This window comes from Microtus ochrogaster, chromosome 6, assembly GCF_000317375.1.
Source record: "Microtus ochrogaster isolate Prairie Vole_2 chromosome 6, MicOch1.0, whole genome shotgun sequence".
NCBI classification, from domain to species: Eukaryota; Metazoa; Chordata; class Mammalia; order Rodentia; family Cricetidae; genus Microtus; species Microtus ochrogaster.
Genome location: NC_022013.1, coordinates 22,304,449 through 22,326,124, shown reverse-complemented (window position 1 = coordinate 22,326,124; position 21,676 = coordinate 22,304,449). Strand labels below are relative to the sequence as shown.

At 52.7% G+C, this 21,676-nt stretch overlaps 1 protein-coding gene across 2 annotated transcripts; it reads right to left on the bottom strand.

Moving 5' to 3' along the window:
* Positions 1-311: 311 nt before the first annotated feature.
* On the bottom strand, positions 312-21,168 carry Slc41a1 (solute carrier family 41 member 1). Of its 2 annotated transcripts, none has more exons than XM_005348328.3 (11): positions 20,774-21,168; positions 18,076-19,067; positions 9,866-9,973; positions 8,866-8,937; positions 8,143-8,287; positions 7,863-8,009; positions 7,027-7,174; positions 6,064-6,143; positions 5,061-5,195; positions 4,653-4,801; positions 312-2,553 (listed from the first exon to the last, which is right to left on the bottom strand). In XM_005348328.3, the coding sequence occupies exons 2-11, from the start codon at positions 18,448-18,450 to the stop codon at positions 2,368-2,370; spliced, it is 1,545 nt and encodes a 514-aa protein (XP_005348385.1). In that variant the 5' UTR covers positions 18,451-19,067; positions 20,774-21,168; the 3' UTR covers positions 312-2,367. The 2 variants fall into 2 exon arrangements, with proteins under 2 accessions (XP_005348385.1, XP_013202224.1); XM_013346770.2 differs by having other exon boundaries at positions 18,076-19,037.
* Positions 21,169-21,676: the final 508 nt, after the last annotated feature.

Below are 21,676 nucleotides of genomic sequence, written 5' to 3'. Positions count from 1 at the left end.
CCAGGCTGGCCTCGAACTTGCAGACATCCGCCTGCTTCTCCCTCCTGAGTGCTGGGATTAAAGGTGTGCGCCACCACCGCCTGGCAGATTGTTTATTTTTATTTATTATGTATACAATGTTCTGCCTACATCTATGCCTGCAGGCCAGAAGAGGGCACCAGATCTCATAGATGGTTGTGAGCCACCATGTGGGTGCTGGAAACTGAACTCAGGACCTCTGGAAGAGCAGCCAGTGCTCTTAACCTTTGAGCCATCTCTCCAGCCTGAGGCTGCTTTTCTGATGAGACGCACAGGAATGCCAGCCATTGAAATAAACTTCCACTTTATTTTACCAAATATAATTTATCAGTTAAGTCGACATTTGTCAATTCAGTTATAGCAACTATAAATAATTCTCTTAAGACACAGTTCTGTAATTTTTGAAGGATATGAAAGTAAACTAATTTTGTTTCTTCCAGTCAGGCCAAAAGTACATGCAATAGGTGAAACCGGGGGGGGGGGGGGAGAGGGAAGAGATGAATCTTCTACTGAAGTCAACTTCCCTCACGCCAGTCCTCCTCTGCGCACAACTGCTGGGTGGGTGTGCCTACCTTTCTGTTTTCTGGGCAAAGAGGGATGATCCAGTCTCTAGACAACCTGATGCAACACCAGAAATCAGGATAGGGTAAGCGGCTGGGGAGCCTGGGGTCACAGTCTCGGGCTTTGATGCCTATACAAGCCTGTGTTTGGGGGTGGAGTTAGGCCAGAGGGAAAAGCAGAAACAAGCCCAGATTGGTATTATTCTGCTCGACAGAACTTCAACTAGAAGAATCTCTACGACTCCTTCCAATTCTAAGGTTCTATGATTTCAGGTAATGTGGGAGGAACAAGGGTGTGAAGTTTCCGTAGGTTCAGGTACAGCGTAACCCTTTTCTTGCACGGTGATCCTTAGGCTACACAGGGGAAGAGTCTATGGGCTCCTACAAACAGGCTAGGGAGCAGCCCAGTTGCTGAGCTGTTTGGGGAAGAGACTCCAGTTTCCTTCTGATCATGTACAGGCAAATACCAAAGCAGCCAACTAATAGCCAGCTTGCTTGTTCTAAACTTTCCTCTGAGTGTGTGGTGAGATGTATGGGGGATGGTGGTGTATTTTAGGACACGAAACTGCCAGAGCAATGGGGCCGGTAATCACTGCGGAGTCCGGGTCTGAAGAGGGAATGAGGGAGACCTTGCCTTGAAGTAGGCACAGATACCCACAGCGAGGGAACGTTTACTGCCAGACCGAAAGGGGCACATGGCCTCTGTAACCTAGGGAATGAGGTGAGGTTAGGGCTGTGATCCCCTCAGCACTGGCTAGTCAATGCCTGGCACTGGACCTAACGCGGTAGGCACCCCATGGCTGTTGCGCGGTGGAGAGGCTCGTGGAGGGAGGCTGAGATTTGCTGAATGAGTGAATGGGTAAGGAATGTCAGTGGACAGGAGCCCAGAGAAAGGCCGACTGACCTCTGTTCAGGAAGCGACAGAGGCCAAGACAAACCATGTGGTTAAACAGCAGTGAGACACCCGCAACTCACACTGGTCTCATTTGCCACGTTTCCTTGTCCTGTCCCCAGTCTTGGAAGCCTATCATCCGGTAAGCTGTGGGGAAAGGGAGTGCTTGGGGACAATCAGAGAAGTGGCCTGAACAGACACGAGGATCTCTAGACTCAGGGGGGGGGCCTCTGGAGACCTGTGGATGACAGTGATCCATGGAGAGCCCAGGCCACCGCTCGTTCGGCTGGACAGCAATCGGGCAGTTGGGCAAGGCACACGTACACAGATGGAACAGTCGGATCACCTGACTGTGTGCAGGCTGGCCCAGAACAACAGGGCTGTGATTACTAGGAGCTGAAGCCGCTTTCTCCTGCCCAGGGCTTTGAAGTTGGTCCATTTCTACAGAAGTACATATATGTGTGGGAGTGTTAATTAGCCCTCATCCCTCTGTTCAAACAAACTGAAAACAACCCAGAGCCCACTTACAAAGAGTTTCTCATTAGGGCCAGGGCTGAGGTCGCTAAAGCTAATCCAAAGGTCCCCAGATGCCAGACAGAATGCCAAGGTCCCAATCTACCTCACCAGGAGGCACCCACCATGGAATTGCACTTGGTGATTGTCTCAAAAGTCTACTTTTCCTGCTTATTTCAGTCCACCTGTCCTTCCTGAATTCTTGCTATCCAAACTTGGCTCAATGTATAAAAATTCCCATTGAAAATAATGAGAATTTGGTATCAAAATGAAATCCCAGAAAGATGTGGGAGTGTAGTGTAGGGTGGGGTGGGGAGATGAAAGGGAAAAGATCCAAATAGAATAGAAAGTGCAGAGGGGTAGAGAATGGGCTGAACGGCTAAGCTAGTCCCCAACATCAGTGTCTCTGTCCCCAATGAGCCAGAGGACATGGAAGCTGAGTGCTAGGAGCCCAGTGCCAAGCAGGTCCCCCAAAGCTGTCAAGTATGGGATGGAGAAGTTGTCCGGGTCCAGGCCCCGACCCCACATCCAGTGCACCATCCAGTCTGCGATGTACAGGAGAATCAGCACCTGGAGAGACAGAAGGGTTCTGCCTGTAACCACCCTCCACCTGCAGGGGGAGCCAGAGGCCACATGACTGACCTGTTCAGTGTATCCCAAGGCTTGGCCGGTCACAACCTTTTTGCCAGGACAGCTCACACTAAGCCGGGGGCTTCTAAGCTAAATCCTGCCCTTACAGGAACTCTGTCCTTGCCTGTAATTCTGGATCAGACCATTCTTGAGTTACTGCAATTCCTGCCATGCTGGCCTCTCCAGGAGCCTGGTAGGGGCTGGCAGTTAGAGCCAGTTTCTCGTACAAGCATCTTCCTCCTTCGTCACCTGGGTAACAGCTGACTATCCAAGCTGCTTTCTCTTCACTCTTTCTAGCCCGTTGTGGTCTCAAACAATCTAAGTTTATTCTAACATCATCTGTAAAAAAGGTTTATGAACAAGTCAGCTAAATATAAAGTCAGTAATGATGCACAGCCGTTCAAAACTCGTTCTGGATTAGCTACTACTTTGGGTTTTTGTACTTTCTGTAATTTCAGACAGTTGAGAAGAGCAAGATCAGAATCTAGGTACTGGGTCCAGGACCAGGAGTATCAATTGCAGTGGGGAGTGTGTCACAAATGCACAATCCCAGGCCTAACCCCGGGCCTTCCCAACAGGAGTTCACATCTTAATCGGATTTACATGCACTCTGCCACTGGGGCTGCGCTTCATCTAGAGCGCTAGTGCCTGGCTGAGGGGTTGAGGGGTCCCCACATGACCGTGTCTGAATGAGAATGAGATCCTTTCTTTCTTTCCTTCTTTTTAAATTGTTTATTTTTATATGCATTAGTGTTTTGCCTGTATGTATACATGTCTGTATGAGGGTGCCAGGTCCCCCAGAACTAAACAATACAGACAGCTGTGAACTGCCATGTGGGTGCTGGGAACTGAACCCAGGCCCTCTGGAAGAGCATTCAGTGCTCTTAACCGCTGAGCCATCTCCATCTCTAGAGAACAAGACACTTTCTAATGGTTAGGCTCTGCCATGGTCAACTGGGAGCATTTATTCTTGCACTTTGTAAAGACTGTGGTATGAAAGTTCCGCCTTAAGGGACTCAGGTGCAGAAACCAGTGATTACTATTCTAGGGCCTTTCACATCCGCCCCTGCGCGGTGCACAGCCACCTTGGATTCCCTTGGCCCTGGCCCTGGCCCTGGCTTTGCAGTCCAGCCTCCCTGGAATGTCACAGCCCTTTTGACAGCTGCAGCAGAGTGCCACATTAAGAGTGTGACTAGATGCCTAGGACGGAAATGGCGGCAGCTGTCTTCACATCTAGCCTCCTGAGTCGCGCAAGGACACATGCCAGGACAGGTGCACAGCGACCTGGCAGAAGTCTGCTTCTCCACAGATTTAGAGAAGGAGGCATAGCTAAAACTGACCTTAGGGTCTTCCCAGATAGGAGACGGGATGAAGGTTTGGCCTCGCACAGCCACAGCAGCCCCTTGGCATACCTACGCTCCTTTCCCATCACTGGTGCACCTGATGGCATTTGCAAGGGAGCACGGTGATTTGGGTAACTTCTGCTGGGAAACAGCGTATGGCTCTTTCCGAGATTCCTAACACACAGCTTTCCTAAGGACTGAGTCGGGGGTTTGGCAGGATAGCTGTTTACCAACAGGAGAATGGCTTAATCAAATCCAGCAACAACACAGGGAGAAGTAGCACAGCGCTACAGAACAGCAAGGCTGGTGAGTCCTGAAGCTGGATTTGTCTCTAAAGCGGTTTGACGCTTGTTCTAGCTGTGTAGCTGTGAGTCCTTTATTTAAACGAAGCCCGGAATGCACACCAGTCAAGTGGAGCTTTGGGGTAAGGCCCAGCAGGGGGCAGGTGGTGCAAGTCTCCCTGTCAGGCACCCTGTATCCACCTGTCTGTAACCCTGCCGCTGGCCCATTGCTCTCTCTTTGGAAATGTATCACTGAGGCTGAGAAGGGACTCGACTAGGCTGAAGTCACACAGCACAGCAGTAACTCTCCTCCTGAGTCCTGGCTAGTGGCTGTCCAGGTACAGAGACCAGGCCCAGACTTGGGGTTCTGATTCCTTGTGGGCGCCTGGGCTCTCCCGCTTCCGCGAGGCCATACCTGGAGCAGTGCAGCTGTCATGTAGAAGATGATGAAGATGAGCGTGAGGGTGGTGTGCCCACCCTGCATACAGCTGATGGTGTAGAGGAACACCAGGTGCCCTGGGACCACGAGGAGGAAGAGGACCCGGGCTGAGCGGGAATTCACGTCTGGAAGAGGAAAGAGGAAGACAGGAAGGTCACAGGATGGTCAATGCCATGTTCTAGGCCAGCACACAGTTGTGTCTCCAGAGTGTTTCAGGAGAAGACAATGTCTCCTCCAGGCCCGACTCTTCAGAATAGCAGGCACAGCCCAGCAGAGGAGAACCTTGAACCAGGGGCCCCAGGTGACTCTCTAGTGAAGGTCCTGTCTGTAGACCCCCTTCCTCGAGGCAGGGATGGACCCAGGAGGCTGAGATGCTGTTCTTACCAGGGCTGAAGAAGGTGGTGCACGGACTGGGGCAGCGGCGAGGAGTTGGCTCAGAGTTCTCCCCAGGCATGCCGTTCATGTGGAGGAAAGTGGAGATGCGGCTGGCCTGCACAGCCACCAGGTTGCCCCCGACACCTGCAGAGAGACACACAGGACTCAGACTTGGAGTAGGAAGGGCTGGGAGGAAGCCTCCGTATTCTCTTTTATCTGCAGAGGCCTTGCCTTCTGCTCTCATTAGAGTCGATGCCGACATAGCCCTTGCCTTTGTGCCAGGAGAAGAGAATGTGACGGAAGAAGACAAATATTTCACCGCTTCTTAGGAATCCTCTAGGCTCTCAGTTTTCCTTACGTGCAGGCGTGATGGTTCCACGTGCCACTGAAGTGGCTCTGAGTGTGTTGGCAGGGATCTAGCCTGACTGTGTAGCACAGACACCTGCTTGCTCCGGAGCAGACCCAGGCAGGCACCCAGAGCTCACAGACTCAATAACCAGTTTCCAGTGGGAAGTGTGACTTCGAATCTGGTACTGTCCCAGTAAATTGCCAGTTACACTGTTTGCCTCTAACGTCACACCCCACCCCAGCCTCTGCACTTCTCGGCTTTGCCCTGAGCCCTGAGCGGTGGACGGCTGCAGGCCTCACACCAGTCTCCCACGCTGGATGCCTTTACTTCACTTGTGCAGCGGGAGGTACCAGGTGAGCAGCGAGAGGGGTCTAGTGGTTTTTTTTTTCTTTTCTAGACCCTATTCTGTTTTTGGGCAAGAGCTCACTCTTGCAGGGGGTAGCCTGGAATTCTAACTGGACCCCCACAGGATGATGTCTGGGTCCCCTTGGCCCTTCAGGGCTGGAGACGTTCATGTTGATAACTTCTGGGGGCCTCATGGTCCCCTGTTGGTATTTTACCCCACCTCTGTCTTTAAGTCTTTTCCTCTCTAGCCTGCTGAAACCCCGACTGACACAGAAGCTGTGTCCAGCTGTCCGCCAGCAGCTGATGCTAAGGTCTCACCATTAATCACAGGTGTGAAGACAGCCATTCCTGCAAAGTTGGGGTCCGAGACAGTCTTGTCCAAGATGAGGCCGCCCACACTAAAGAGACACAAAGACAATGGATGAGAGCCATAGGCCTATTTTTTTTTTTACCTATACATTTTCTCCGCTCCCCTCTTTTCCTCCCCCTCCCCTTCTACCCTCTCCCGTGACCCTCATGCTCCCAATTTACTCAGGAGACCTTGTCTTTTTCTCCTTCCCATAGGCCTATCTAATGTTGGGGACAAGGGCAGTCAAGTGGCTTCCAGGAGTCTCTCCTTTCAGTCTTGGGTTTTCTCGCATGCAGCAGTTGCTGCTCATAATCTCCTGACTTGGCACAGTGACGCTGGGACAAGGTGTGAGTGGAGCCACCTTCCCGTGAGGACCATGGTCGCATGCCTGCTCAGCACTGATTTCTGCTATGGTAATGGCAATGGCTCCAGCTCTTTCAGACTCAGTCACTGTGGTCCAGGTATCGCTGCTGCAATTGTGGCTAATCTCCCCATCCAACCAGACAGCTGCATTCCCAAGACCGAATGACTGATTCAAGGACAGAACTGTGGCCAACTGAACAGGAAGCAATGACATTCTATACTGGGCCTTTGTGCAACTGTTGGGGGAAAGCGTCTCTCCTCTTGCTGGAGCTGGGAGGAGCCAGAAGGGTGGAAAGCTGGACTGCTGATCACCACAGGGAAGGCAGAGTGGTAGACTTCCAGGGTCTCAATAGCACTGTGCGTGTCCCTAGGTACAGCTGCTTTTTTTTGTAGTTCCCAAGGTCAATACGTCCTGCTTTGGTTCCTGTCACTTGCAATAGCAGGACACATGCCTGACACTATGGATGCATTTCTAGTATGTACTCCATTTTTCCTGCTCTGGGATTTCAGATGGGGTCTACAGTGAGGTGGGAGGGGCACAGGGGTGTACACTCGGGGCCCCAGCCTACCTGCTGATGGCCATGGCAATGATGACGGGCTCCCAGCCTGAATACAACACCTCCCGTGTGGCTGGGCTCCTTCGGGCTAGCATGACCCAGATAGGCAGCAGGGCCACGAAGAAGGCACACACCAGGGGGTAGATGTATCGCCAGTGCTCTGAGAGGGCAGACAGCAGAGGGAGATAAGTACCAGGGCCCCAGTCCCCAGCTCCCCCAGCTCAGCTTGCAGATGTCCTGAGACCAGCCCTTCAACCTAAGTCTACCCCGGATGCCTGGAAGAGCATCACCCCATCTCATCACCACTGTGCACCCAGGAGGCAGTGAGGCCAGAGGAGGAAACGAAGGCAGAGAGTTCTCATTTCCGATTTGAGACAAGGCCTTGCTATGTAGCCCAAGTTGGCCTTAGTCTCACTCTCTTCTGGTTTTCACCTCCCGAGTGGCTGGGATCATAGGTGTGCACCATCACGACCAGCTCAGGCAGTAAAGTTAACAGAGGCAGACGCCAGACTGTGTGTGTCTTGGTCTGATCCCAGAAATCCCTCCCCTCCCCCTTCTTCAGTTTACAAGAAGATTCTAGTCTTCCATTCTTTTCTTTCCCCTTTCCACATCTCATCCCTCCAAGAGAAACAAAACCCCTAGGACGAAGCAGGGATGAGTTCTGAACCTCTCCCTTCTGCTGCCTGCCTGTGAACCGAGACGAGAGCCTGTCCAGCCTCCCCAGGACCGGGAGGTGTGGCAAACCGTTCATACAATTAACAATATGGCGAAAATCTTCACGCGTTTGCAAAATGGTCCCCATCTCTCCCAGAGTCCACCCACGCCATTTTCAGTGGCCTCAGCCTTACTCAGTTCCAGGTAGAGTCCCCAGCTGATGCCAGAGAGGAGTGCCAAGGTGATGAGGTCGCCCAGGCTAGCAGCGATGGGCGTGGCCACGTTGTCTGGGTTGATCCCGATTTTTCGAGACCCAATGATAACTCCAATCATGATCATACCTAGTGAGAGTCAGGCCACATGGGGTGAGAAGGAAAAGAGGAGCCCCAATTAACAAAAGACGGCACCGAGATGCCGGGCAGGGTCAACACCCCGGGAGCAGCATCCTCACCCGTGCCTTCTTCCCTCTCTTACCCAGCACCAAGGAGGCAATGAAGGCTGTGGCCACGCTGCTGGCGCACAACAGGAAGGCATGCGGGATACTAAAGTGGCCATCAGGGATCCAGCCAAAGACGACGGCAGCGATGGATGCCAGAAAGCCCACCACCGTGGCCTGCACCTGCGGAGAGACGTGGTCATGCGGAGAGCCTGGAGCAGAGTTCCCTAGTTGAGGTTACTCAATGGACTCTTCCTAACTCTTAGCAAGCAGGCAGGACTGGACTCTACAGCCCTTGCAGGCTAGAAGGAAGCCTTTATTTTGTCTTAGTTCTGACCCTAGTACAGGGTAGTGCACCGTGCAAAAACCCAGGACACGCTCGCTACTGGCTGACTGGAGATGAGGTGAGATCAGTCAGAGCCAAGACCTTGGACCTAAGGGGGAAGACATTCGATCTCTGTGGCCTCTGGGGAGATGGGACAACACTGGCAGAGGACACTCCAACACTCACGAGTCTGATTCTACCGCAAAGACTGGTGCAGGCTCAAAAGCCTCTGATCCATCTAGAGCCTGACATGTGACACGGAAGCTGCTGAGGTCCTCCCTATCCTGGCCATTTTCCTGAGTAACTAGTCACCTCCTAGCCTACTTTACAGGATGCTGGAGATCCTCTTAGGAGCCTGCTGGGCTGACCTAAGCCTTTCAGGGATTCCTGACTAAGGGGATGCTTAGCTTATTGTCTCTGGTCCATGTTTTCTTACCTGGATGAGGGCCATATTCCCCGTGATCATCCGCCAGAGTTCCTTAGGTGTGTCCATTTGTCCAATATTGGCCTGGAAGAGGGGGGGTGAAGGGTTGGAGCTTGCTGCACGGGGCCTGGGGTTCTATCTGTTAGACTGGATCAAAAAGCAATGCCGATAGCTTAAGATTCTGGGACTCGGCTATGAAAGCACCCAAGGCAGATGAGTTCCAGGATGTGAGGGGAGCTGAGGTAGATTCCACCCTGTCTTGTTTATCCAGCCAGCACGATCCTTCATGGATCTGCATGATGCTGAGGCAGCTTGTTCTCTCAGGGAAGGCAAGGTCAGTTGTTGGTCCAGGCCTGAGGCTGCCAGTATTTGGAAAGGAGTGGGTGGCACCAGCCAGAAGAAAGGAAGAGCAAGGGGTGCATTAGGCTGGCTGCCCTCTACACTGTCTTCTCCAGAACTGGTCACAGAGGGTCATGCCTGGTCTCTTGGGTTCTAACACGTCATGCCTCCCAGCCATGGCTGTCTATTGGGCTTAGTCCACGAATGGCTGTGGCAGACAGAAAGGACTGTGGGAGATGGAAATGCCTATTCTCTCTCGAAGAAGCTGTGATGGGGAAGGGGGATGGTTGGGAGGGCTGTGGGGAGGGCCTGGCTCTGCTCCTGCCCAGCTGCAGAGTAGGGCTGGAGATCAGAGGAGGCCCCCACCTGTGTGGCTGGAGGGACCAGCGTGATGCCTGCCTGTCGAAGCTGCACAAACAGTCACGAGGCAGGTTGCAAAGCAGGAGGTGGGGCAGGCATCCAGGGAAGGCAGGGACATCCAGAGTCCAAGCCTGGGAACCATTCTGGGCAGGGAGCCCCTGCCTGGGGACAGGACACCCAGTCTGGGATCTCCCTCCACGGCTTCCCTTCCCTTCACAGGCCCAGGGAGTCGTGTGGACGCCTACTTGTCTCCATGTTACCCATTATCTTCTCCCTGCCCCTCTCCCCTGCTCCCCACAGCTAGGACACTCACTGCAGTGGACAGCCTTGATGCCAGGGTCATCTCCAAGTTCCCTTTGAGCCCCAGCAGTGCAGGCACCAGGATGAAGACCTCTGTCACCTTCTGGAAGACCTCCCAGTGCTGTAAGATAAACAGAGAGCCCAAGAACCTCAGTACCTCAAAGGAGTGGCACTGAAGCTGAACAGAGTGTGGGGTCAGGGGACAGGAGGGAGAACAGGACCAGCGGGGGCGAGCACACAGGCACCCAACCTCCCTGAGAGAAGCCTGGGAGTACAATAAGCCCAAGAATTCCAGAAAGCACAGCCCAACCCCCTTCCAGAACAGGAGAAGCTCCTAGTCTGATTGTCCCTTCCGTATGCTTTCGTGGGGACACACAGGGGAATCACCCCGAGTTGGCTTTGCCTCAGAACCCCTTGGTAATGTCCTTTCAAACAGTACTCTGCAGCCCCCTTGCCGTCATCCAGTTTCTCTGTGGCCTCAGCCTTGGGAGATGTTGTCTCAGCTGTGGAGAGCCGGGCTCCACAGGTCTGGGGCTGGGGTGATTACAGCGTTTGTTTGGTTTCTGTTTCCAAGGGCTTTGGGACTCAGCCACAGTAAGTACTTTCCTTAGCAAGTACTTTCCTCTGCATTTAGAGGGTGCTTCTCCTATGGTAGTCGGCAAGAGATTTTTGACTCCTCTATGCTCCCATCATCTTAGCTAACAGAAGCACATATACCCCTGTTGGGAGAGACTGGGCCTCGGGAGACGCGGGTTCTAGTCCTAGGTCAGTCGGTCCTGGCTCTCCCGCCGACTTCTTCCTGACATATGTTAATGTATTTTCTTATCCAGTCACCTCAACAAGCCAATGAAGAGCTATTTTTATTCCCATTTTGCACATGAGAAAACCAGAGGTTCAGAAAAGTACTAAGAGGCAGGAGGATTTCTATGAGTTTGAGGCCAGCCTAGTCTACAGAGCAAGTTCCAGGACAGCCAGGGCTACACAGAGAAACCCTGTCTCAAAAAACCAAAAACCAAACCAAACAAACAAACAAAAAAACAAAAAGAAAAAAAGAAAAGAAAGTTCTACCCCAGTTATTGTAGGAATTCAGGCTGGTGACTGAAAGCCCCCTTAGTTGTGACCAAAACTAAGGCTCTCCTAAAGAAGTCCAGGTTATGCCTCCCTTCCTGGCCCTAAAGGGCCATGGGGCTTTAAGAATGGAAAGTCTGCAGGTTCGTGAAGGGAGGAGGGCGAACAGCAGGCGGATGGATATGAAGGCTGGTTTGGGTGTCTAGAGACGGGGTGCTGTGATGGGCAGGCGCATAGACACGGGCGCACAGATAGATACAGGGAGGGGTCTCATGCTGTCTTCTCAGCATGCTTCCTCACAGTGGCCAGCTGGGCCCTCAGACAGGTTCTGAAGACATCAAGTTCCTGCTCAAGCATTCAGTTCAGGGGCCATACTGGAGCCCACCAGGAAACTCCAGTCCCTCTACTCTATGCTCAAGAGCAAGGCTGCAAATCAAAACCACCTGTCAGGATGGCTAAGAGGACAGACAGAAAACACCACGGACTGTACGGACATGGAGATCAGAACACGTCTGCATTACTGGTGGGAGTATTCAGCTTCTATGAAAACAGTATGGTAGTTCCTCACATGGGAGATGAATTGTATGTGGTGGATATGCTTGTATCCCCAGCACTGGGGAGGTAAAGGCTTTGCTGAAAGCTCATGGCCAGCTATCTACATAGCAAGACCCTGTCTTAAAAAATAAACAAGCATGGTGCGTGCCTTTAATGCCAGCACTTGGGAGACAGAGGCAGGTGGATCTCCAAGTTTGACGGCAGCCTGATCTACAGAGCGAGTTTTAGGACGGCCAGGGCTACACAGAGAGAAATCCTGTCTCCAAACCAAACCAAACCAACCAAACAAGCTGGGGAGATGGCTCTGTCAGTCAGGAGACTGTCACACAAGCCCAAGTACCTGAGTGTGCATCCCTAGAACTCCTATAAAAAGCCAGGCATAGTTGTGCATGTCGTATCCTTAGTACTAAGACCTGCGGGACCCTGAGGATCACTAAGCCACCAGCTTAGCCAACCAGTGAACTCCAGGTTCAATGAGAAACTCTATCTAAAAAAAAAAGTAGAGGCAGTCTGGAGAGATGTGACTGAGACCACTAACTGTAATTGCAGAAGACTCAGGTTCCTCAGGTTCTAGTCCCAATACCCATATGGTGGCTCACAACCGTCTATAATCCCCCAAATTTGACACCCTTTTCTGGCCTTTCCAGGCACAGGGCATACACTTGATGCAGACATAATGTAGGTAAAATCCCCCCCCACACACTACCAAAAAAACCCAAAACCAAAAATAAAATGAAAAAACAACAACAACAACAAATAGGTGGAGAACAGCAGAGAAAACATCCCATGCTGACCACTGGTTTCCACGTACGTACACATACCCATATAACATGTACCCAATCCATATAATACATATACACACGGTAAATGAATGAGTGATTATGATCTAGCAACCCTAGTACTTCCCCTGACTACTTACCCTCAAGTTCTAAGTGTTTATCCAGAATAACTGAAAGCAGGATCTTGAAGGAATGTACTCCTGCTCACGACAGTCCAGAGGTGGAAGCAATCTAACTGTCCATCAGTGGCTGAGTGGGCCAGTGAGATATGTCACAACAATACTGAATGACTCAGCCTTGAAAAGGAAATCCTGTCCCGTGCTACCAACCAAACCAGTCACATCAGGGTGAACATTGTATGATTCCACTTATTCCACGCTGGAGTAGTCATCGAATTCATAGAAATAAAAAGAGAATTGTGGGTGCTAAGGACTGAGGGCCTGGAGAAGGGAATTAGCATTGTGTGGACGTAGAGTGTAAGTTAGAAAAAAGGGAACTGAGGGCACACTTCAAGGTCACAGTATAGTTTCACGTTGTGAGACTTCCTGCAACATTAAAAACAAACAAACGGGCTGGAGAGAGGGCTCAGAGGTTAAGAGCACTGACTGCTCTTCCAGAGGTCCTGAGCTCAGTTCCCAGCAACCACATGGTGGTTCACAACCATCTGTAATGAGATCTGGTGCCCTCTTCTGGCACACAGACAGATAGAACATTATACACATAATAAATAAAGATCTTAAAAACAAACAAATAATCTAGATGGTATGTCTGTAATTCTAGCAGTCAGAGGCTCAGGCAGGACGATTGAGAGTCTGAAGATTGCTGAAAGTACAAGACAGAGTTTATCTCAAACCCAAACAAAGCCGGGCAGTGGGACACAAGCCTTTGATCCCAGCACCTCAGAGGCAGGCGCGTATCTTCAAGGCCAGCCTGGTCTACAAAGTGAGTTCCAGGACAGCCTGGGCTGTTACACAGAGAAACCCTGTCTCGAGAAAAAAACAAACCAAAACCAAAACCCAAGATGCATGAGGCCACCAGAATGGACTGGGGACAGGGAGCAGAGGCTGAAACACTGGGTGGTCCTATAAGGCAAAGACCTTGACTTTTTGTTAGTGTCATGAGGTGTGTGTGCCATGAGTACAACAACTCATTTCTTCAGGGCTAGAGCATGCCCCTGCCTGAACTCCTGGGCCTAGGATCCTTTTTAGCGCCTCCTAAGGGACTTAGGCTCTCTGAAGACTCCTGCGGGGGGGGGGGGGGGGGGGAAGAGCACTCCCTCTCCCGCCCCCTCTACAGCAGTTCCCACCCTTCAGTTAATGCTAGGGAAGGTGAGTATCATCTCCCCTCCCAGGCAGCCCCTGGGAGGTGCCTCATGAGTTTTGGGAGTGTTACCACTACGGATTCAGCTTCCTTTGCTGAGACCCAAACAGCCTTGCCCCTCTCAAACTGGATAGGCAGCTTCAGAGAAGGAAGAAGTCTTCCCCTCCCTTGACAAGTGTGCTGACTGTGGGCTTCTGGAGCGCTCTCAGAACACAGCCCCACGCCTTATCCTCACCCAAATGCTTGCCTACCTGCACCCAAGCTGCTAGCTCTCCAGACGGCAAGGGCAATGGGGCATACGCCAGTAAAAGAGAAAAGTCGCAGAAAGGAACACTCCAAGTATATGCAAGGGACATTTTCTGAACTGTCTGTAAGGAGTATAGAATGTCTTTATTTTATATATACATATATATATAGGTGCAGCTGGGCCTGGTGGTGGCATATGCCTGCTTGTAAGCCTACCATTCAGGATGATGAGGAAGGTTGTGAGTTTGAGTCTAGCCTGGGCTACAAAGCAACACGATCCTGAAAAAAAGAAGGTATAAAGTTCAGTTAACCCGCCCCCAGCTGCCACCACGAGCACCCCTAATCTTCTCCTTCCAATGCATGTGTGCTCTCTGCTTTTAACTACAGGGGGATCTAGAAGTTGTGGGGTTTTGGAAGGGATGAGATGGGACAGACGGACAAGGAAAAGGACCAGGACCAGTAGAAGTCTTCCCAACTCACAGAGTACAGCCTGGAACTCGCAAGACCTGACCCTATGACCCAGCAAAGCCCTAAGATGGCACTTGGAACAGAAGAGCCAATCCCTACATTTATTTTTCCTATCCACAAAACCCTCTTGAAAATGTCCGTCAGGCTGGGGGTCTATGGCCTGTATGGATGATGAGAAGCAGAGCCAGCCAGAAAGCACGGCCGTCCTGAGGTTAGGGGCTGAGGACGGAGTGATGTAGATGAAGGTGGTGGCCTAATTCAGGCTCATCCTGTTCACCCTGACTTGGAGTGCCTGCCCCTGAAGCCAAACCAGTCAGCTAAGCTGTTAGTCAAGCTACCACCCACACCTCCCTGTATCAATGGGGATGGAACAGGGTCCAGCAAGCTGCTTGGCTTGTGGGTTAGAGAGGAACACTTATGGATTTTTAATTGCTCCTCAGAATCCTGGCCCCTCTTCTCTTTGTTCTCTCTCTTTGACCCCTGCTATGCGATGAGACAGCAGCCTCCACACTCAAAGCTCACCCTGATTCAGGGCAGTGGTCAAGCCTCACAGCTCAGAGGCCTTGCTGCGTGTGACTCCTTCCTAGGCCATCCAACCTGCTCCTCCACCTGCAACCTCATCCGGCAGAGCCTCCTGCTTCGGAAACACACCAGCAAGCAGTGAGGGCAGGAAGAGATGAAATGAAGGCACTCAACGGGCCCAAACTCTGATTCTAGGGTTAGGCACCATCTCGGGTCAGGCTAGACCACCACGTTCATCTGCTAGAGCCTTGTCCCGGGCATCCTGCAGGTATTCAAGCAGAGGGCCTCAGGGCACTGCCTGAAGGGACAGAGCTGGGCACAGCAAACAGCGTGACAAACACGGGAGGCAGAGGTGGGCAGGGCAGAGGTGATCAAGGGAAACAGGATCTGAGCGTCCTGCCCAGGGGCTCCAGCCGCCTCCCACACCTCTTCCCCAAGGCCAAGCCGCTGAGCGCGCACTTCCATCTCTGAAGATACCAGAGAAGGGGCCTACTTTCTGTGGGTACTCAGCAAGTAAAGAGTACGTTAAAATGAGAGGGAGTCCCCCTCTTCAAATCTAGTTGAGAGATCTAACGGAGATCACGATCACGCACCGCCTCCTGCCACCCATTCCTCACCAAGGCTGAAAGACACTGGACGTGACACCCTGCAGGAGCCCAGGACAGAGCTGGGGGAGGGTCACAAAGCACAGGCAGCTAGAGGCTTCTGTGCAGTCTTTTTCTGAAGGCAACACTGGGCTTGGTCCTACTTCCCTTGCAAATACCGGCTGCAGGGGGCAAGTCACAACAGACTACAGTCTCCTTCTCCTTTCATACTCTGGAGAAAAACCTAGGCTCCTTATTTTACTGTGGGGGCTACTCGGAGTGAAGCGAGAGGTCAGACAAGAGACAGGAGCGGGTCTTCTAGGAAAAGCCCAGTCTTGGTTGCTGTGGAACCTTGGGCCAGGGAGGTATCTGTACTGAGGTGCTCCCAACAACAGGGACCTTGAACAACCACCAGAGGGCCCCATCTTGGGCCCTTCTAGACTGTCTCGCTGCAGGTTATTTTATCCTGTGAGGGGAGAGCACAGGAGTGACTCCTGTATCCAAGAGCATCTGTCGCCCCCATCGCTACCCTGGATGTAGAGTGACTCCCTATCATGTCCTCCCATTCACCAGCTCCAGCCATCTTGCTGTGGTCATCCGTGGGCCCTGCTTTAGCCCAGCTGTGGTGGGACTAGAGGGGGAGGGGCCCAGGAACAAGTCAGTCAGTGCCATCTACAACAACTGAACCCTAGCTCTGCTATGAGGCAAGATGCCACACCCAGGGAGATGCCAGCCCTCTGTGGACATGCTGGGGGGCGGGGGGGGGTGTTCCAGGTACCCATTACCTAAATCTCTCAATGTCTCAGGTCCATGGGCATAAAGCGAGACATCAGAGGACTGTTCCTTTCCTGGAACCCTGACACATGGGAGGGCAGGGACTGATCCTCCTGGCCCTTTGGCTCTGGTTCGCTTTAAAAGCCAACACCAATTGTCCTGGTTCCCAGTCTGCCCTGTTCTTCAAGACATGACAAAAACAGCAGGCTCCTCACGGTCTTAAGCCAGGTTGCAAATTCCAGCCATAACAAGGTTACTGACATAGGCTCTGGGAGAGATGAGCAAGCAGCGTATCTATGGCTCGGTTTCCCATCTACAGAATTGAGATCGATGCCTTTTTCCTTTTTAGGCTTACAGAAAAGCCCCCAATACCCCTTCTCATTATCGCCATCTTTATCCAGAAACTAAGTGTCTCCTAGTTCACCCCAGGATGATGGTTCTGAAGCCCCCTGGTTTTCGCCTTGCGGTGCTGGGGATGGTAACGGGGGGCTTTGTGCACGCTGGGCAAGCACTGGACCACTGAACTGCATTGTCAGCCCTGCAGCTCTATGGGACTGATCTAGAACTCACAGAGTGGTAATGAGAATGAGGGCCTCAGAAAGGAGAGGCGAGGCAGACTCCTCTTTCCTCCTTCCTCCTCCTCCTGCTCTTGGCCCTAGGAAGAAAAGCGACCAGCAGGGGAGGAGTCCCAAGCTGGCCTCCTAACCTCCGTGTAGGAACAGTCCTCACAATAACAGGTCTGAGGAGAGGGGAGGCGGCCAGCACCAGGCACTCTCGCCAGCTACAAATGTCCTTCTCATTAGCTTCCAAAGTTGGAAGGTTCTCCTTGAAGACTCAGGGTCTACATGCACATTTTAGACAGCATCTACAACCAACCCCCCCGAGACGGGCCCGGGGACCCCTACAGCATGGGGAGGTGATACTGAGCTTCATACCCTTTAGGGTGACAGCATAGTGAGGGAAGCCTGGATGGCGGAGGAGTGGTCCCCATGGACACAGGCTAAAACACCTGCCTCTGTACTTGGATGGAGCCAGTATCTAGCAGCCACTAACCATATCCTGATTAACTCAGATGCACTTAGCACTGGTAGAAAGCACAGTACGCCTCCCTGAGCTTCAAAAACTTTTACTTAGAAACAAGACTTTCTCTCTCCAACCTGGAGGCTCTTGGTAAGCCCTGACTCACAACACAGTCAATACAGCAGGCTCCAGGTCCTACCAACTCTTACTGTTCCTTCTACCCGGTATCCCGTTGCCGGGGCCCAGAGCAGGTTCGTGACAGACAAGGAGAGACGGTTCTACCCAGGTCTGGTTATGTTTTGTTCCCATCCCCAGCACTTATAGCCTTTTCAGATCTTACGCCACATTCCCAAACCGTCCTCACTCATCAAGGAGACCGTACCAAGGATGCACGAAGACAAGCAATACAAAATGCCTTAAGAGCTTTCTCACTGGATCAGAGACTCTCCTGACAGCTGAGTAAATTCCTGCCCAGCAGGAGAAGGAAAGAGAAGGCTTGAAAAGGCGCTTTCTATCATGGGTATCCTTGAAACCGCCAATAAGGGGAAGGGAAGAGAAGGCAGACATGAAGGGAGCCATCTCAACAGCACTGTGGCATCATGGCAAGCAACAGCCCTGCCCCTCTCTCCTCCTTTCAGCCTGAGAACTGGAGTTTCATCTGTTACTGTTAGGCAATACTGCCCCGACCACCTCCCTGGGGCTACTTGGCTTCTCGGAGGCTTCTGTAGAAAGTAACAGAGACAAGGATGAAGCCAAGGATGTGGTCCAAAGGGAAACAGTATTCTAGGAAGCAGCAGCTGCTTCTGACACCAAGATGAAGAGGAAGTTTCCCAGAAGGCCGAGGAAGCGAGGGCTCGCGAGCAGAATCTATCCTCCTAGGGTCTTACCTGCACAATGTCCAGCACCATGCCAGCTGCCACAGTCCCAAACCCCGCCAGGAGGAAGGGGAACAGCACTTGCAGGCCAATGGAGAAGGAGGTCTCCTTGAGCGGCGAGGGTGGCGCAGGCCCCCGGTCGGTGCTGACGTCGTCACTTTCGTTGCTCTGGCTCCCATTCTCCAGCAGCGCGTCCTCCTCTCGAACTCCCTTGGCGTTAGCTCGAGACTCAATCACCACCACCTCCACCCCAGCCTCATCAGGCCCCAGGAACTCTGAGGTCCCAGCCAAGGGCTCTCGCCCAGGGCCATCCGAAGAGCAGGGTGAGGGAGTAGGGCCAGTACCATTCGGCTGGTGGATGTCCTTTGGCTCTGGCTTAGAGGACATGACAGGCAGGGAGGAGAGGAGGGGAGAATTATTTATTTTTCTTTCTCGCTCCGACTCTAACTTGGGAAAGAGTTTAGTCTTGGGTTGAACCCAGGCTTGAGTGCCGCAGGACCTCTTCCCACGGCTCTCCACTCCTGCCTGGCACTGTAAAAACTGATCTACCAAAAGGCAGCCCCATCAAGCAATGCAGCCCGGGGCTGGAAGGAAACAAACTCTTCACTCCAGACGCAGCAGCTGCCACTAGGGGTGCGGATGCCTACCCCCAGCTCTGCACTATGTAGGGGGGTAAATCTTTGGTTCTCAATGGCCAGCTCCTCAGAGCAGGGGCATGCAGAAGAGAAGGGCTCAACCTGAGTCTGGAGTGCCTGATACTGCAACCCTCTCTTGTGAACGCTGAAATGAGTTCCGATTGTTCAGAACACAGCCTCAATCTGGGGCTGGGGCTTCTTCTCACTCCTGCTGAGTGCCTTCAGCTTCCAGCAGCACCTTGGGCTCAGCTGGTCCCAGGACAATGTCTGCTGTCTTTCTCCTCTCTCCCAGAGGTCTCCCTTCTTGAGAAGATCTTGTACTTTCTCAGTTGCCTGGTCCTTAAAGTCACAAGAATTTGTGTGGAACACCTTATGTGGGAGGAAGAGAGAGAGGAGAGAGGGAGAGAGGGAGAGAGGGAGAGAGAGAGAGAGAGAGAGAGAGAGAGAGAGAGAGAGAGAGAGAGAGAGAGAGAGAGAGGGAGAGAGGGAGAGGGAGAGAGGGAGAGAGGGAGAGGGAGAGAGGGAGAGAGAAGCATGTCAGTACATAGCAAAAACCAGTTCTTACAAGGACAATCTCCAGCGCATGATGTAGTCTGTTACAGAGGTGGCTATTTGCTGTTTTTCCCCCACTAAATTTACGCTGTCCTGCCCACTTCATGTGGAGGCCCAATAGGTTCTCGTCCCAACAATCCCTCACCAGACAGCAAACCATGACTCCACAGGAAGATGCTGTGTAGGAGACTTTGGCATTGCCTTCTGAGCCGCCTGGGGTGGGCAGAGATGTTCTCAGGGGTTGTCTTCTCAAATCTTGATCAGAACTCAGTGTTAAGTGTAGTTATCTTACTTACCTTAGCGGTAAGTCACAAATCCCCTACCCAGTCACTATTCTGGGAATGACTTTTCACTAGACAGCCGTGGAAAGGCAGAGCAGACAAACAGGGAGACTGACTGTCCAGAGAAACATCCCTAAACCTCTAATTGCCCTGGCCCCCTAAGAGGGAAAATGCCAGCAGGACTCACCAGGCAGCGGGGCAGGGCAAGCCTGCCAGACCAAGGCCAAGAGCCAGAGGCCTACTTACTACCTACTTCTGCCCTTGAGAGTCAACAGCATTACAGAGACCTCAGCGGCTGGCCCTGGTCTGGGCTCTTGTCTGTATTTTTCTCTCTCCTCTATGCTTGGCCGAGTGAGCTTCAGCTAGGGCATGGCAGTTAACTAGGTTGAAGAGACAGAGGGTAATAAAACTACCTACATATTTTGGTTACCTAGGCTCCCCCAGTTCCCGAGAGTTCCTAACAGCTGGACAGAGCGCAATTCTTAAAAACAAACAAAAGTATCAGTAAAAGGTGGAGAAGGAGGAAAGAAAAACCAAGGAAGGCAAATCCAAGAATCACAAGCTAATAGGCATTCACTCCCAAATCATGTGTCTGTCTTCCCCGCTCCACTTTTCTTAAAGGAATCCCCTCGGCCTTAATTCCAACTTGTTGCAGCTCACCAGCATGGCTCTCATAAGAAAAAAAAAAATTCCAGAGGGTTTTGCAGGTATGATGAACAGGCTGTTAGTATTCCAAACACTCACGATTAGTCAACTCTGGTTTGGTTAAGGCAGACTCAAACTCTAGAGTCCAAGTTATGAGTCCTCCATCTACTCGGTCGCCAGCCAAGCCACCTTAAACACAGCACCGTTGTTTTCAAAGATCCTCACTGTGAGTCCACAGCGCCCATGCCAGAAAAGTTTCTGAGTTCGTTCGTTAAAACCTGACACCACTACCCCTCCCATCTCGCTGGCAGGCCACTTTGACCTGGAAGGGGGCTAGCAAGGGGGCAGGCCAGTCCCTCAACTCCATCACCAGTAAGACCACTACCGATGGGCCTGGGGCCCTAGGACGCCCCATTTCCTTCCCAGGCGGGGATGGACAAAAAGACCTGTTTGGGCATCCCCAACTACAGGAGTGGGAAGGAAGAGTAACTGGCCGGCTTCCGCCGCCTCCCTGCAACTCAGACTCTGCAAAGGCGCTGCGTGCTAGAGTCCCCGCTTCCCCCCCCCCTCCCCAACCCCAGACCCAACAACACTGACCTGCGCCTCGATGGGGATGAAGGGTGCCTGGAGAGTGGCAGCAGGGGCCCGTGGTATCGGGGTGTGCAGGGTACCCCCTCTTTTCATCACTCCTCCCCCTCAGCCGTCCTCCTCGAGCCCCAGCGTGTGCCCCGCTACACTCCCAGCCAAGGCGAGCGTCCAACCGCGACACCCGGCTCGCTACATTTCGCTTCTGCCTTCCTGCGAGGCCGCTGCTCCGATTCCACGATGGGGAAGTGGCCTGGAGTGCAGGATATTCCGCCTCGGGCCGGCGAGGACCGGACGGGGCCTGGGGTGCCGAGCTCGCTTACCCCCAATCGCCTCTTGCCCACGGACTTGGACAAGAGTGGTTGGCTGTGGGTGGCAAACGTGATCTGGGGCAGAGCGGGTGGCACCCCCCTCCTCCATCAAAAAATAGATTCTGGATGGACAACTGCATCAGCCAATCAGGGCAGGAAGAGGGGCGGACCCCGCTCAGGCCCCGCCCATTTCCCCCGCGCTCCGTGAGCGGGGGCGGGGGGAGAAACGCAGCAGAGCTACGGGAACTCGGAGTCGGAGGGTGGCGTGGGCTCGCGGTGCTCTGGAGCGCTGGCCGGTGGTGCGCGCCTGAGTTCTCGTGGCCTCGCAAGGCGAGCGAGCCTGTATACATGTCCCCTGCATCTTGACTCTCTGTCGTGAGCCTCTAGCCTCGGGAAGACCCGAAACCACCCCCTGGGCCGGCCAGCTGGCGATTGCCCGTGCCCGGCAGCCATCGCGTGTTCCTTCCCTGCGTCCAGTCCCTACCTTCTTGGGTACAGTTTCTTTTCCTCGGGCTCGTCATCTCTCTCTCCAGGTTCCGCGTTCCTCTCTGGGCGTCTGACCGAACCCTAAACGAATCTGCTTTAATAAAGTTTCAGCCTTCAA